The sequence below is a fragment of the Microtus ochrogaster genome, unplaced genomic scaffold, assembly GCF_000317375.1.
Source record: "Microtus ochrogaster isolate Prairie Vole_2 unplaced genomic scaffold, MicOch1.0 UNK39, whole genome shotgun sequence".
Classification (NCBI taxonomy): Eukaryota; Metazoa; Chordata; class Mammalia; order Rodentia; family Cricetidae; genus Microtus; species Microtus ochrogaster.
This window is the reverse complement of record NW_004949137.1, coordinates 3,247,377-3,263,493: the sequence shown is the minus strand read 5'-3', so window position 1 is coordinate 3,263,493 and position 16,117 is coordinate 3,247,377. Positions and strand designations below refer to the sequence as shown.

The 16,117-nt window shown below is 34.3% G+C and overlaps 1 protein-coding gene across 2 annotated transcripts in view; it reads left to right on the top strand.

The window, feature by feature from the left end:
• Cdh19 (cadherin 19) overlaps positions 1-16,117 on the top strand; it is a 104,097-nt gene that overhangs the window by 10,899 nt on the left and 77,081 nt on the right. For both annotated transcript variants that reach the window (XM_026790046.1, XM_005368742.3), the window contains exons 3-4: positions 3,603-3,825; positions 14,776-15,067. In XM_026790046.1, coding sequence (XP_026645847.1) covers positions 3,634-3,825; positions 14,776-15,067 — 484 coding nt within the window. In that variant the 5' untranslated portion in view covers positions 3,603-3,633. The remainder of the gene's footprint in view (positions 1-3,602; positions 3,826-14,775; positions 15,068-16,117) is intronic.

The following is a 16,117-nucleotide window of genomic DNA, read 5'->3' as shown; positions in this document are numbered from 1 at the left end:
CTAATGAGTTCTGATGGTGCCATGTTGTGGGCTTGAAGATGCACATGAGTAACAGAAGGCAATCAGTGACATGCACATCTACCAACCCCCGCACCAACCCCCCCAACAGAAACAAACAACCACATGAAATACTATAAATAATAAAAAGTAAAAATTCAATTAACACAATGTATCAAACTATAGACTTAAGAGAAAAAAGATTACACAAATATTATAATTTAGTTTTCATATTAACTCTTAGGATACTTTTCCAAATTAAACAAAATATAATTCTTATGTTCCAATCATATCCACCACTTACCTATAATTATTCTTTCTATCAGATCTATTGTATCTAGCATCTATCTGTCTGTCTATCTATGTATTGTTCATTCAGCTAGGGACTGGATTGTACCTCAGTAGTAGCAATTCAATTGTTTATGAAGCAAAAAACTTCTTATTGATAATTTTTGGTAGGAGTGTTTGTTTCCTTTCTTTGGGCTTTGTTGGTGAGGTGTTATCTGTTTTTGTGTGGGTGCTGTTAGCTTCCTTGGGTTGGTGTTTTCCTTCTAGTGCTTTCTATAGGGCTGGGTTTGTGATACATATTGTTTAAGTCTGTTTTTGTCATAGAATACCTTGTTTTCTCCATCAATGTAATTGAAAGCTTTGCTGTGGATAGTCATCTGGGCTTGCATTTGTAGTCTCTTAGTGTCTGCAGCACATCTGCCTAGGACCTCCTATATTTCATGGTTTCCACTAATAATTCAAGTATAATTCTGATAGATCTACCTTTATATGTGAATTGACCTGTTTCCTTTGCAGATCTTAAAATTCTTTATTCTGTGTGTTTTGAGTTTTGATTATTATATGGCTAGGGGACTTTTTCTGATCTAGTCTATTTGTAAGTTTCTTGTACTTTTATAGGGATATCTTTTCTTAGGTTGGGAAAGTTTTATTATATGATTTTGTTAAATATGTTTTCTGTGCCTTTAAGCTGGAGTTCTTCTCCTTCTTCTACCCCTATTAATTTTAGGTTTGGTCTTTGCATGGTGTCCCAGATTTCCTGGATGTTTTATTTTCAAAATTGGTTGGATTTAATATTTGCTTTGACCAATGAGTCTATTTCTTCTATAGTATCTTCAACACCTCAGATTCTTTCTTCTCTCTTGTATTCTGTTGTTTATACTTGTCTCTGTAGTTTTTGTTAATTTACCCAGATTTTCCATATCCAGAGGATATTGAGCCTATAGTTCATTATCCTAGAAAAGCTATGTAATAAAGTAAAACCTAAGAAAAAATATACAGACTCACCTAAAAAGTGAAAACAGACAAGATTGCCTGAAAAAATGGGAGTATGGGGGTGGGGGAAGAAGTGAGGGTAGAATGGGGAAAAGAGGGGAAAAGGGGAGGGTTGAGAGGAGAACTTGAGGGAATGGGGCAGTAAAGAAGAAGGAAGGACAGAGATGAGAGCAAAGAAAGAGATATCTTGACTGAGGTAGTCATTGTAGGGTTGGCAAGAAACCTGGCTCTAGAGAAATTCTCAGGAATCCAAAGGATGACCTCACCTAAGACCATAAGCAATGGAGGATTGGGGGCCTAATCTTGACTTGCCCTGTAGTCAGACTGATGAATATCTTAGTATCACCATAGAATCTTCATCCAGCAACTGATGGAAACAGTGGCAGAGACCTGCATCGAAGCACTGGACTTAGCTCCCAAAGCCCAGTTGAAGAGTGGGAGAAATGAGACTATGAACAAAGGGATCAAGTATACCCACTTAAACAGTTGATTTGATCTAATGGGAACTCACCAACTCCAGTTGGACTGGGAAAGAACAAGCATAGGACCAAACTAGTCCCGCTGAATGTGGTTGACAGTTGCATAGCTTGGGTAGACTGAAGGCCACTGGTTGTGACACCAGAAGTTATCCTTACTGCATGTAGTGCATTTTGGGAACCTAGTCTCTTTGAATGATACCTTGCTCTGTATATATATATTAGAGGGCTTTTAATCTTTCTCAAAGCAATGTGCCTTACCCTCTTTGAGGATTGGGTGAGGGTGGGGGTGGAGGGTATGTAGAGGGAATGAGAGGAGGGGACAGAGTGGGAAGTTAAATTGGTATGTATAATGAAAAAAGATTGTTTTCTTTTTAGAAAATTAAAAATAAAAAATAAATTTAAAAAATAAAAATAAATTCTTATTGAATTTCTCTCTCTGCTTCTCTCTCTCACTCTTTCACACACACACACATACACACACAAACACACATATAAACACTCACACACACATAGTCATGCAATTTTTAACAAAATGGAGCACAGATTTTGAAACTTCAATCTAAGGGTAAAATTCATCCTATTTTTACTCACGCTGAATATTTTTGTTTATCTTCATTAAGTAAATATGTAGCAAAAAAATCAGCTGCTTGAAAGAAAGACATAAAAATCACAGAATTCCTAATTTCTTAATTAAATGTTTTGTAACAACCTTTCTTAACTAAAGTCAAAAATAAAAGTAGTCTCTCTGAAGCGGTTCAAAAATAAATTTTGAGTATTCAGAGGAAAATCATTTTAAAAAAACCCTTATAACCTGAGATGCTGTGATTTTTCTCATTATTATCATGTTAAACTCTTATAAGAATTCACTAGACTATTTTTCTTCAAGAAAATGATTAAGTCTGATTTTGATTCCTCAATGTACTGTGCAGATATTGTGCATAGGTGGGGAAGGTGAGAGTGGCTGCTGTCTCAGAGTTGAGGAGAGTAGCCTAAGATTTATGAGGTTCTGAATAGAGGAACTAGGCCTGAGTTTGTTCTATTCGTTAATGGGCAATAACATTCATATCCAATTTTCAGTTTATATACTTCCCTGGTTCCATCTGCTTGCATTTTTGTTAAAAAATATCATTTATTTAGTATTATAATAATGAAAATTTCCCTTATTATTCCATGTTGAACCATAGCTGTCTTTATAAGCTATAATTATTTAATTTTTAACAATAAATAATTTTTCATTAATATTTTTAGTTGAGGTTATCTGTAACATCAATCTCAATAATTATTAAGTTTCTCAGTTATAGGTAAAAATTAATTTGTACTACATATATTTTGCATACTATTATAATGAGAAATTGTGAGGTAAAACTTATTTCTAGCAAGCAAAAGGAGAAGTTTTTTTTTAATATCTTGACTTGAGTTTTCCTGAGATAGAAATAAAAAAGTAAGTAAGACAGTTAAACGATAATGAATTGGATATATTTCAATGTCAGCTGTCAGTCAAAGAGATTCTTAAAGAAATCCTAAAACCTTTGGGCTGATTTATGATTGCAGTTTAAAACAAATGATGCTTAAGCTAAAATCTTTAGCATTACCATCAGATCATTGCTGAGCCACAAAATACAAATAACTAATTTAATTGAAAGATAAATTAAATGTCTGTTTTATTTCCTTACTACCACATGCAAATGTTATAATCAGTCTTTATTAATTATATGAGAAAATTTTTTTTGTAAATGTCAGTTTTTGTTCTTTTTTTATGTTTTAGGAATATACATGATACTTATGATTGAAAAGGAGTACTGAGAAACAGCACAATTTGTTTACATCATTCCTATTCTTCTTTAGAATTACAGGTGGAATTCAAATAAACACCAAAATGAATAGCTGCTTCCTGAAACACTGGATATTGGTCATTCTTCTCCTCTGGCCTTTCCTTAAAGTTACAGAGAACTTCCAAGCTAGGAAGACTCAGAGATCAGCATCATCTATTGGGAGAGCTAAGCGTGGCTGGGTGTGGAACCAATTTGCTGTACCAGAGGAAATGGATACTAGACAACATGTTGGAAGGGTACTTATTTTCTGAAAGGATTATAGTAGATGACTTTATAAAGATGTAATGTGAATGTGTATTAAAGTCTAATGACTTTCATATGTTTAAGGAAGCCAGTAGAAAATATTAAACACAAGAATAATTATTAATTGAATTTGCAACAACCACTCTAAACTTGAAGAAGTAACTCCAGTTTTTAAATTTTTCTTTCTCTCTTTTCAAGAAATTGTTATGTCTTTCACTAGCCTTTAGAAATGTAATGGTGTTATTTTAGAAATGGATCAAAGCAGTCAGAGTCAATTATCATTTATCAGCAGTACTCAACTTGCTACACTGCTATGTTAAGTAACTGATGGTTTACCTTCATTTATTTGTAACTATGCATATTAACTCCATCCCTTTTACAAACTTGGAAAATTAAGGAGCCTACACATGCCATGTAATTAGTGAAGTTCATGTTCATGGAATGATTATTTTCACTTTATCAGAAAATTATATGTAAAAAAATTCCTAATGAGACAGAACCTATTCAATCTGATTTTTTGTTATTTAATTTATTTTAAACAAAGGTAATTAAGTAGAATGCCCTAATTTGTAACTCTCTTGCTCTAAATAGATGTACTGAAACGAGTTGCTGGCTAATTAGGTGGCGGTAAAATTTGGTTAGGTCCAAAGGTTGAAGATCTTAGAATTCACTCTCTTATTTTGTTTAATCCATTCAGGAGAGTGAACTGCTAACCTTGTCCTCAAATCTACAAACAATTTATCTATACTCTATCTATCTATCTAGCATCTATCCATCCATTTATGTATATACATATATATGTACACATATATATGTATATGTATATGTATATGTATATGTATATGTATATGTATATGTATATATATATATATATATATATATATATATATATATATATACAGCCATCTATTTTAAAAGTCTTCCCATGTGTGCCTGTGTATCTGGCCATAAAGGATAATTTTTCATCACTTTGTTTTCTAAGATGTCTGCAGGCAAATCACATATATAGGTATGGTACATAAATGAAATCAAAGATCTGAGAAGGTAAGTAATATTACTTGAGCAACCAGAAAGTACAAACGAGAAACTTCCAAAATACGCAACAAATGACAGAGACAACTGACTACCTGGGCAATCACCCAAAGTCTCGTATGCAATGCTGAGGCAACCAATGTTGGCTGAGGCCTGACATAACTGAGAAACCATTATTAAAGGCAAGCAACTTTTTTAGAACTAACCTACCCTGTCTTGGCAAGATAAGACAATCCTGTTTTTATCCATTTACGGATACTCTGTATCTTTGTCAGTAGTCAAGGTATGGGCTTTTCTTTGCCCAAAGGCCAGTTCTGCCAAGAAGAAGACAAGCTCCAAGTGGAGTGTCTTTGGTGCTCAACGTTCTCTCGGGAGTAGAGCGGTGTTGCCAGGAGTGATCGTGTGTCTTCTTAGCACAGAACTCTAGGTTAGATTAAAGGCCATTTTCAACAGCTCTTCGAAGGGGTTGAAGATTATACTATCTATACTAAATATAATCTCTATGTATCTAAAGAACCTGCTTAGCCTAAATATAGACAAACATATAAATAATGTATGACTATTGATTTATAATTCTCGATACTTATCTAACTTGAAGACTAAGAGAATAAACAACTGTGCAACAAATGAGGACAATGACCTCCAAATGTAAACAATGTATATCATTACATAAATAATATCAAAGGTAGAAATGTACACTGCAATATGGTAAATATATGTATATATCTATATATATTAATACATAACAAATGTTTTAAACAGAGGTAGAAGCATACTCACATACAATATTCAATATACTTTAAATTTTGTATCAATATACAAGAATCAATACTAATATAATGTATTAAAAAAATAACTCACAAATACCAATTATCCCATCAAACCAGTTAATACCCCTCTTTTTTTTCAATAAACACCCCTGAGCCTATAAAATACCTCCCCCATCCCCTCAACCCTATACCAACTCCTAAATGATGTCCCTAAACCTGAGGGCAAACTCTGTTGGAAGAGGGGATGTCATCCTCTAAGATTGCTTCCAGCTGTCATGGGGGCGACATTCTTCTTAGGGGGTCCTGTAAAAGTAAATGATGGTAAAATTCCCAGATTAATATTTGGTTTGAAAAAAAAAATATTTGGTTTGAGTAAAATTGCAAATAGTCTCTGAGTGTTTTGAGGAGGTCCGCCCAGAGTGTTGCCAAAAATGTGCACCATTCGGAACTGTCTGTGCAGCTGGTACCAAAAAACAGGTCAAAATTAGCGCTATCAATATCATGATGTCATAGTAACCAGGTGGAGTTGATGTTGTGGGGCCCCATCTTCATCCTGGAAACTTTAAAGATTACTGCAGGAAAATTTATTGTTTGTTACAGGAAAGTTAAACATTATCTACAAAGACATATACAGACATATATATTCAATGAATGGTGTAATAAAGACAGAAACAGATATGAGGAGAGGCAAAGAAAGTTTATCAATTATTGTTATTATTATTATTATTATTATTATTATTATTATTATTATTATCATTCTGTCCCATATCATGACTCCTGACATGAGATAGAAACTCTGAGATATCTCTTATGACCAGGCATGGAATTGGAGAGGGACTGAGCCAGAGTCCAACTCCAAAACCAGCTCTACATATTTATAAATAAATGCACATTAATACATATTAAAATGTTCATACTTACTGAACCTATTTTGTTTTATTGCTGATCCATATTGGGTTATAACTAGTTTCCATCCATCAGTTTTCAAATATCCAGGGTCCCTTAATTTCTTTGAAGATGAGTGTTTTCCTGTGGAGATAAGAAGAGAACCCTGCCCCCAACCTATATGTTTTTCTTACCATTGGTATGATTAGTATCCTTGTAAATGAACTGTTATTTATCTTTTTTGAGAGGCTTCTCTTCTTCAAACCGAACCTTTATTAATTTTGACGGTATCCACAATTTTTCCTCTCCTGTGGAGACAAGAGCAAAACCCCTTCCCCAATGCAGTACATCTCCTGGCTTCCATTGTGAGGTCAGTAAATTCTTGAAATAAACTGGCTGATTTAATTAAGCAGACTTTTCCATTATTCAATGTCTTTCTGTACGTGTTGTTCCCTTCTCATTAGCGTTGAAAAATTCAAGGTTAATAAAGCATTATGTAACCTATTTCTGTGGGTATTTTCCACCCCTTTTGTTTGTTCAACATATCCTTTATAGTTCCATTTGATCTTTCTATGACTGCTTGACCTATAGGATTGTATGGTATATCTGTAACATGCTTAATATTGTAATAAGCAAAAAAAAGTTTCATTTTCCTAGAGACATAAGCTGGATCATTGTCTATCTTTATTTGTGAGGTATACCCATGATGGCCATAACTTCTAATCAATGAGTGATTATTGAATCAGCATTTTCTGAGCTTAAAGCAGTTGCCCATTGAAAACCTGAACAGTGTCAATGGTGTGGTGTACATATTTTAATTTGCCAAATTCTGCGAAGTAGAACACATCCATCTGTCAGATTTCGTTCCTTTGAATACTCTTTGGATTAGTCCCTGCAGGCAGTGGTGTTTGGTTATAGAAAGAGCAAGTAGGGCACTTCTTTACAATCTCCTTAGCTTGTTGCCATGTAATAGAAAACTCTTCAAGCCTTTGCTATTGATGTGATTTTTTTTTATGAAATTCAGAGGCCTTCAGCATACTATCAACAATTAATCAATGTCTGCATTACCTTGTGCTAGAGGACATGGCAGACCCATATGGGATCGGATGTGTGTTATGTACATAGGGCAAAGCCTGTTCCTGATCATGTCTTGTACCTGGATAAACAATGAAGTCAGTTCTGTATCATCTGGTATAAATTCAGCAGTTTCAATATGCAAGATAACTCTTTCTGCATATTGCAAGTGATTAACTACATTAAGACGTTCTTTAAAGCCTCTTAGCACCACAATAATGGAATATAATTCTGCCTTCTGAACAGAATCATAGGGACTTTGTTCCACCTTACTCAGTTCTTCTGATTTGTAACCTGCCTTCCCTGATTTATTATCATCAGTATAAAATGTATGGACTCCGGTTATTGGAGCATCATGGATGATTAGAGGAAGAATCCAAGAAGTTCTCTTCATAAAGTTAAGCCTATTGCTTTTGAGATAGTTCTTATTAATTGCTCCTAAAAATTAGCAGAAGCTCTTTGCCATGGTTGATTGTCTTCCCATCACTTTTTTATCTCATCAGTAGTGAAAGGCACTATAATTTCTGCTGGGTCTATGCTGCTAATTGACAAAGTCTCAATTTACATTTTATAATTAATTCAGAGACTTTTTCCTTGGTTTATATGGTAAAAAGATTCATCCTAAGATAATATCATCTCTCTGCATTAGGATTGCTGTAGGAGAGATTCTGGAAGGCAATATGACAAGAATACAACTAAGCTTTGGGTTCACCCTATCCACATGTGCCTCTTGTAATTTTTCATCAATCATTGTCAGTTCCTTTTCTGCTTCAGCTGTTAATTCTCTGGGACTGTTAAGTCTTTATCACCATCCAAGGTTTTGTTTAAATGAATTATTAAATCAGGTGTTATCCCAACAGCCGGTCATAGGCTGGAAATGTCTCCTAACATTCTTTGAAAGTCATTTGAGTCTGTAACCAATGTCTCCTAATTTTTGCCTTTTGTGTCCTAATTTTTTGTAAACCTATTTTATAACCTAGACAATTGACAGAATCCCCTCTCTGTATTTTTTCAGGAGCAATCTGCAATCACCATTTAGGTAAAACTATGTTCACTTCTTCAGTCTTTCTAAGGTATCTATGTTTGAAATATCGTCCATGTAATGGTAAATGATAGACTTAGGAAATTGCGTATTATTTCCAATGTTGACACAAGGTGGAGCTGTTTAACATGTCCTCTGAAAAACAGTCCACTGGCACCTCCTAGAAGGCTGAGAGTTATTATAAGTAGGCAATGTGAAGGAAAACTTCTATTTATCTTTTTCTTGTAAAGGTATAGTGAAGAAACAATCCTTTAAATCAATAACTATGAGAGGCCATCCCTTTGGAAATAGAGAGGGCAAAGGAATTCCAGATTGCAGAGGGCCCATAGGTTGAATGACCTTGTTGATAGCCCTAATATCTGTCACCATTCTCCATTTACCTGATATTTTTTTTTCTTAGCAACAAATACAGGAGAATTCCAAGGGCTGGTAGATTCTTCTATATGTTAAGCATCTAATTGCTCTTGTACCAGCTGTTTTAAAGCCTGCAACTTTTTTTTAGCTAAAGGCCATTGCTTGGTCCATATTGGTTTCTCAGTCAACCATTTTAGAGGCAGGGCTGTTGGTACTTCTGAAGGGTCATCAATGCTTTGTGTACTTGTACAGCCTAAATGGCCAGGTTCTGCCACCTGTAATATCTTTTAATATTTTCCTCAGAAATGTAGGCTCTAGAAGCAGGAGGATTGTTAATTTGGGTATTCCATTGCTGCAATAGTTCACGACCCCATAAATTCACTGCAATATTGGCTACATATGGCCTTAGTTTTCCTATTTGTCTTTCTGGCCCTATGCATTCAACCCATCTCGTGCTTTGTTTTACTCGAGATAGGGTTCCAATTCCCAGGACCTGAATATCTACCTCCTGAAGAGGCCACTTTGGATGCTTAAATCTGTACCTTTGGCGAGTAAGCTGGTAATAAAAATACCATTTACACACACTCTTAGCTTTGGTCTTTGTTCATTTATAGAAGTCCACCAAAATAGACATTTACTCTGTCCTACCAGATTTCTTGATTCATTCTCCACATTTAACTCATCCTTCAGGCTGTTATTGCTTCTAACAGCAGGCATGGGGCTTTTTAATTTTCCTGATGAGGCACATTCTCTGCAGTAACCAGAAATGCCTGGACCACATTTGCCATTTGGACCTGCTAGAGGCCTCTCATTGTGTTTCCCGATGGTAACAGATTGCCTTGTTTATCTCTTGATCTACATTCATTCGTTCAATGCCCTCCTTTGCCACATCTCCTACATAAACCTGAAGGCTGAGTCCTCCTATTCTTGTTATTTCTAGAAGAGGCATTTTATTATTTCTGGAAATCCATTGTCTGGAATTCCTTTTCATATGTCTCATTTTACCACAATTAAAACATTTGGTATTCTGGTGTCTCCTTTTACCATTGGAAATTGCTTCTTCTACTCATGCTTCAGTGCCACAGTCAAATGTATCAACATTCATTGTATACAAGACCCATTTGTCCAAGGGTGCTGATCTGATCTTTAAAGGCCCCAGAATCCTTTTGCACTCTAAGTTGGCATTCTCGTAAGCCAAAGAGTCAATTATACATCTTGCTTCTGGGTCAGGTACCACTATTTGTACAGCCTTAGTTAGTCTTTGTAAAAAGTCACTAAAGGGTTCTCTCTGACCCTGTTTAACCCTGAGGTATGATTCCACTATCTGTCCTGGGTCTTGAATCCTATCCCAAGCCTTCAAGGCTGCTGTGGCACACATGGATAAGATGTGGTCATCATAAAGAGCTTGTTCCTGAGGATCAGAGTAAAGTGCTTCACCTAGAATTTGATCTAGGGAAATCTCAGTTCCTTTCACTCTTTTCTGCTGTTCTAAAAATCTGGCCTCTTGTTTGAAAAGACATTTCCAATGTAATAGAGGTCTGCTTTCTAACACAGCAGAGGTTAACGAAGCCCAATCGTGAGATGTGGCCTTGTTAGTGAGAGCCCAGGTTTTGAGCATCTTTCTAACAAAGGACAAAAGTAGTCCGTAATTCACAATTGCTTGTTTAATTTCTTTCAGATCACTCATATGTACAGGCTCCCATGTATGTTCCTTAATGATCCTAGGGTTTTTGGAGCTGGTCACCTTTTCAGATGTTATTACTGGAAAGGCAGTAAGAACTCTGGGGAACCTATCCTGGAGAGTTTTACTCACTGACTGAGTTAAAATTTGCCTTTCTACCTTTTGCTACTGTTCATCAGAGTCTATAATTTCCTCAAACTTTTTAATCTGTTTAACATTGCCTTCTGTAAGGCTGAATCTCCTGTCCAGTATTATGCTCCAAAGCCTTCATTGAGGATTCCAAGGTATGAATTTTGTCCATTAGAGATAATAGCTCATCCTTGGACATAATCCTTATGGCATGGATTGTGCCTTCTTATATGGAATTTCTGTCCATTAATTTTTCATACCCTTTGATAAAGTCATATTAATACATTTAGTGGTTTGAATCCTCTCAGATAATGTTTCAGTACCTACAGACAGGGACTGAAGTTTATGAGCCAAATCACCCATCCCCTTCTCCAGAGCAGCAAAGCTCTCTTTAAATGAATTAATATTAGACTGCACCTCCTCAGAATTTTGCTCAATTGACCGAGTCATATCAGACAAAGATCTAGTCTCCTCCTTGAGAACTCCAAACTCTTTCTTGAGGAGGTTGGTTCAGTCTGAATTGTTTTTGAAATTACCTCAACAGACTGGAACTTATCATTCAAAACAGTCGTGTCCTTCCTTAAGGTTTCAACCTCTGTCCTAAGAATCCTGGATTTAGTGTGTAAGTACTGCATCATTTTTCTATTATCAAACCATTTTATAAAGAAGCTGCCAAAAACAATTAAAATGATAAGGCCCAGAAATAGCCAAACAAGTGGAATATCATAGACATCTTGTAAAATCTCAGACATGGTACAATTAAGGAGGCTGTGAAAACCTTGAACAGTTATGTTGTCTGACATTTTTAATCAAACCTGTATGTTTGTTTGCTTATTTATTTATTTATTTATTTGAAAGAAATCTTACCTGCAATGACAGTTGCCTGCCAGTAGGTGGCGGGGTGCACCTGAATCCACGTGGCCAGGGAGTCAGAACCGGAAAAAAAATTCTGAAATATATATACTCAAATCTAAAGGTTAAACTCACAGACCATATCCTGTGTGAATTATTTAACTACAGGAGGGCAGCAGCTTAGGTAGGACTCAGCCAGGGAGGTGGGGAGGGGACACAGAGCAGTCGCATGTGTGGAGGGCAGCTAACAATGGAGCTGTCTGTGCAGGCCCTGCTGCTGCTGCTGCTGCTGCTGCTGGGCACAAGTACGGCTGGTGGTCTGGAAGCCAGGCTGGTCCCAAAGCGGGGCCCAAAGCCAGGGCCAGGTCGCTGCAGGTTGGTGGGGCACAAAGTGCAAGGGAAGAGGAGTGTGCAAGGCACAGGGGAGGGCAGCCCCTAAAAGCCCAGCGCTGAATCCCGGTGGGAAATGAGGCCAAATGAAGGGGCGAGGTCGATCGGTATTTATAATTAACTGGACCAGTTTATTTAATAGATTCAGCTTTTAATAAACAGAAGAAAGAGTTCCAGTGATCCAGGAGCGCAGAGGACAGAAAGGAAGGAGGCAATTGTACCTGGATGTTTTATCTGTTTTTCTGTGGCCCCAGGGGGACACACCCTAAACAAAATGTGATTGGCTGAAGTTCCCCATCAACTCTGTTCAAAGGTCTTTGGAAATTATTTCGCAAATGGATGTGGAATACATTCATTCATTTCTAAATTTAATTTATCTTCTATTAGTTATTGAATAAAGTCTCAAGTTACAAAAATGAAACTTTGTTATCATTTTTATCATTTGACACATTGTTATATAAATTTATTTCTATTAATTTATTACACTATGAAACAAAAAACTCCATTCATTTATAAATAATTTTTTATGCTTAAGTGATGTAGCCAGAAATAAAATCTGTTTGGTAGTTTATTTCATTACATAAAAGTGATATGGATTTTATTATTAAAACAATATACTGATTGTTTAAGCAATGCAATGGTTTTTCTCATAGTCACATATAATATTAATTAACACAGAACAATAATTTACAACTTGTAAAATCAGAATCACTGTGAAATGTGTTTCATGGTTGAATGTAATTACTTGGAAATTTTACTCAGAGGAAGAGAATACACAAAAATGGTGATCCATGGACAGACATTTGCTCAGTAATGATAATATCTTTGAATTACAATGCAGTGACATCTTCATTTTAGAATAATTTCAATATGAAAAGTCCTGTACCCAATTTACTTGTATAAAAATAACACTTGTATTTTTGCATAGAAATTTGAAATTCAGATTAATTCCTTAACTGTATAGATTTTGACAATTGAGATTTAAACAGAATGGCAGAATAACCATAAGAAGGAAATGTGCATGTGAGAATTTAGTATGTAGTGCAGTGAAATGATTTTTAATTCTTAGCTGGATTTCTATTTTTTTTTTTAGATTTTTAACTTATTTATCGATTTTCTCTTTGACATATTATCTAGAGACAGGCTATTCTTGGAAGAATATAGAAAAGAGGGTGATCTTAAATTTCTGATATCCTGCTGCTCCTGTGCTGTAGTTAGGAGGCCTCCATTGCTGTCCTTTAATTTAAGTGATGCTAGTGATTAAACTCATGGAAGTGTTTTTGCTACACAAGCATTCTGTGGTCAAAGTATATTCCATAGCTCCTTGAGGTTTAAATATTTGTAATATAGTGGTCCTCAGGAGAAGACATGGGCCCATACAGGTTTTTTTTGTCTAGTTTTAAATATACAAAAATTAATGCAACACCAAAAAAGTGTAAATTGTTTTGCTACTTCCTTCTCTATAAAGCAGGTGAGGATGTACAGTGGATAAAGGTCCAAAAATTGAAGTCTGAAAGTTTGAAGGTATAAGTTTGATCACTGATACCTAAATAGTGAAATGAGAGAACTGACTTTCACCTGTTGTCATTTGATGGGCTACACAAAGCACTATGAAAAATCTTCACACACAAACAATCACACAAGCACACATACATATGCAAAGAATAGAGAAAATATTTTAAGAGATGCAATGATCACAAAGATAACATTAATAATGATTATAATAATTTTTATAAAATATAAAGATGCTTTAGATTTCAAAATAAGCAATAAATGTTTTCATATAATTATTCTGTCTTTTGCTCCTTAATTATATATATATGATTATATATGCATATATATACAAAATATTTGAGATAATCTTTTTTACTAAGACTACATTATTAATAATTGAAATAAGTTTGACTTAGTTAACTCAATGAATAATTTTACAGCAATCTTATTTCCTTTTTGCTATTTCTTAATTTGTTTTAATTTCATGTGCTTTGGTGATTTGCCCCATGTATGTCTGCATGAGGCTGTTGGATCCTTTATAACAGTAGTGAAAGACAGTTGTAAGTTACAGTGTTAGTCCTGAGACTAGAACCTGGTCCCCTATAAGAGCTCTCAAACACTGAGCCTTCTCTTCAGCCTAAGTTAATTGGTCTAAACTAATTAGAAGTATTTATAAGTATAATTAGTTTAATTATAAATTATACTAAGTTATAATTAGACTAGCTACAAATAGTGTAATTATAATTAGTCAAGTTATATTTATTCTAATTATAAATAGACTATAATTAGTCAAATTATAAATAACTCTAAACTAATTAGACTTACTTGTTTAAGATAATGAAATTTTGGTACATCATTATATCGGAAATTTGGAACCACTCCAGTGCTTGACATGGATGTAAATATTACATTAGTATTTTTTCTCAGTTGATATGGTGAAGAATTGTAAACTGTGGTGGTGGTTCAAGCATGTAATCCCAGCACTTGGGAAGTAGAGGCAGGTGGTTCTTTAAGTTCAAAGCCAGCATGGCCTACAGAATGAGTTAAAGGACAGCCAGGACTACACAGAGAAACCCTGTCTCAAAAAACAAAATATAATTAATAATAATAATTAATAATAATAATAATAAATAATCATACAAGATTGTTTAATTGATAGTGATTAAAATAAATGAAACGGTGAACACTAAGTAAAATTTTCCACATGTAAGAAAACTCACTTGTCTATTTTTACTTGCAGCTAATATCTGAATTAGACAATGGAAATCGCACTTTTCAGTACAAGCTACTGGAAACTGGAGCTGGAAGTTTCAGCATTGATGAAAGAACAGGTGACATATTTGCTATAAGGAAGCTCAATAGAGAGGAGCAATCTCTCTACATCTTGAGAGCCCAGGTAATAGACAGCACCACTGGAAAGGCTGTGGAACCCGAGTCTGAGTTTGTCATCAGAGTTTTGGATATCAATGATAATGAACCCAAATTCCTAGATGAACCTTATGAGGCCACTGTACCAGAGATGTCTCCAGAAGGTATTGTATATTAATTTACATCAGAGTCTTATTAACATGACAATAGATTTAAAATTTTGAGTATATGATTGGCAAAACATTGATTTATTATCCTTATTAACTTCTCCTGTGACAAAATTTTAAGTAAAATATTTGCAGAATCATCAAATATAATAACATTGTATAAGGTAAATTTAGAAGAAAAATTACAAAATAATTTCTAGTGAGCTCAATTTAGTTAGTATTTTATTATTGCTTCAAAATGGCTTTTTCTCTATGGGATAATGTGATGGATTTATTTTTCTATAAACTGTATGAAATACAAACTTCTTTACATATAATGCTACTTTTTGTTAGTTTTATTTATATCTGAAGTGAATTTGATTTCAAGTTGAACATTCAAGTGGAAGTGAGCTAAAATTTATATGTTTATTATTTGCAATTCCATATTACAAAACAATTTTTCTATAATTCTTCAAATCATGTTTAAAAGGTTTAGATATATATTTAATATATTAACAAATCTATAAAATATGCATGACAACTTAAGGAAAATAATCCACACAACTAAAACTAGTACAATCATTAAAAACAAGGAACACAAAGATAAAAAAGTGCTTAAACATTTACATGTGGCTTTTCTCATTTCAAGTTATTTTCCAACATTATTTATATTAAAGTTTAAATTGAGAAAATTAGTAAGAGATGTTTTCAAATGGACAAAGTTGTCATCTTCTTTGCAAATCAAAATAACTGAAGTCAAGGAAATTTACGTTTATGAAAAAATTTTGTCTTAAGTTAGCCAAAATATTGATATTACAATATACAGCAGAATTTAATTCAAAATTTTGCTTAAAATGATATACAAATGCTTTAGCTATCATCATGTTAAAATAGGCTAACTTATTTTGAAGCTCATTTATGGAAAATTTGCATAATTATCCATTGATTATAAAATGTATTTCTCATTGTATTTTTCCTTTTACTTTATTTTTTACTTTAAGCTTACCAGTTATAAATTAATGGTGTCATCTTGAATTGATTGGAAGATAGTATTTTTATTTGGATGAA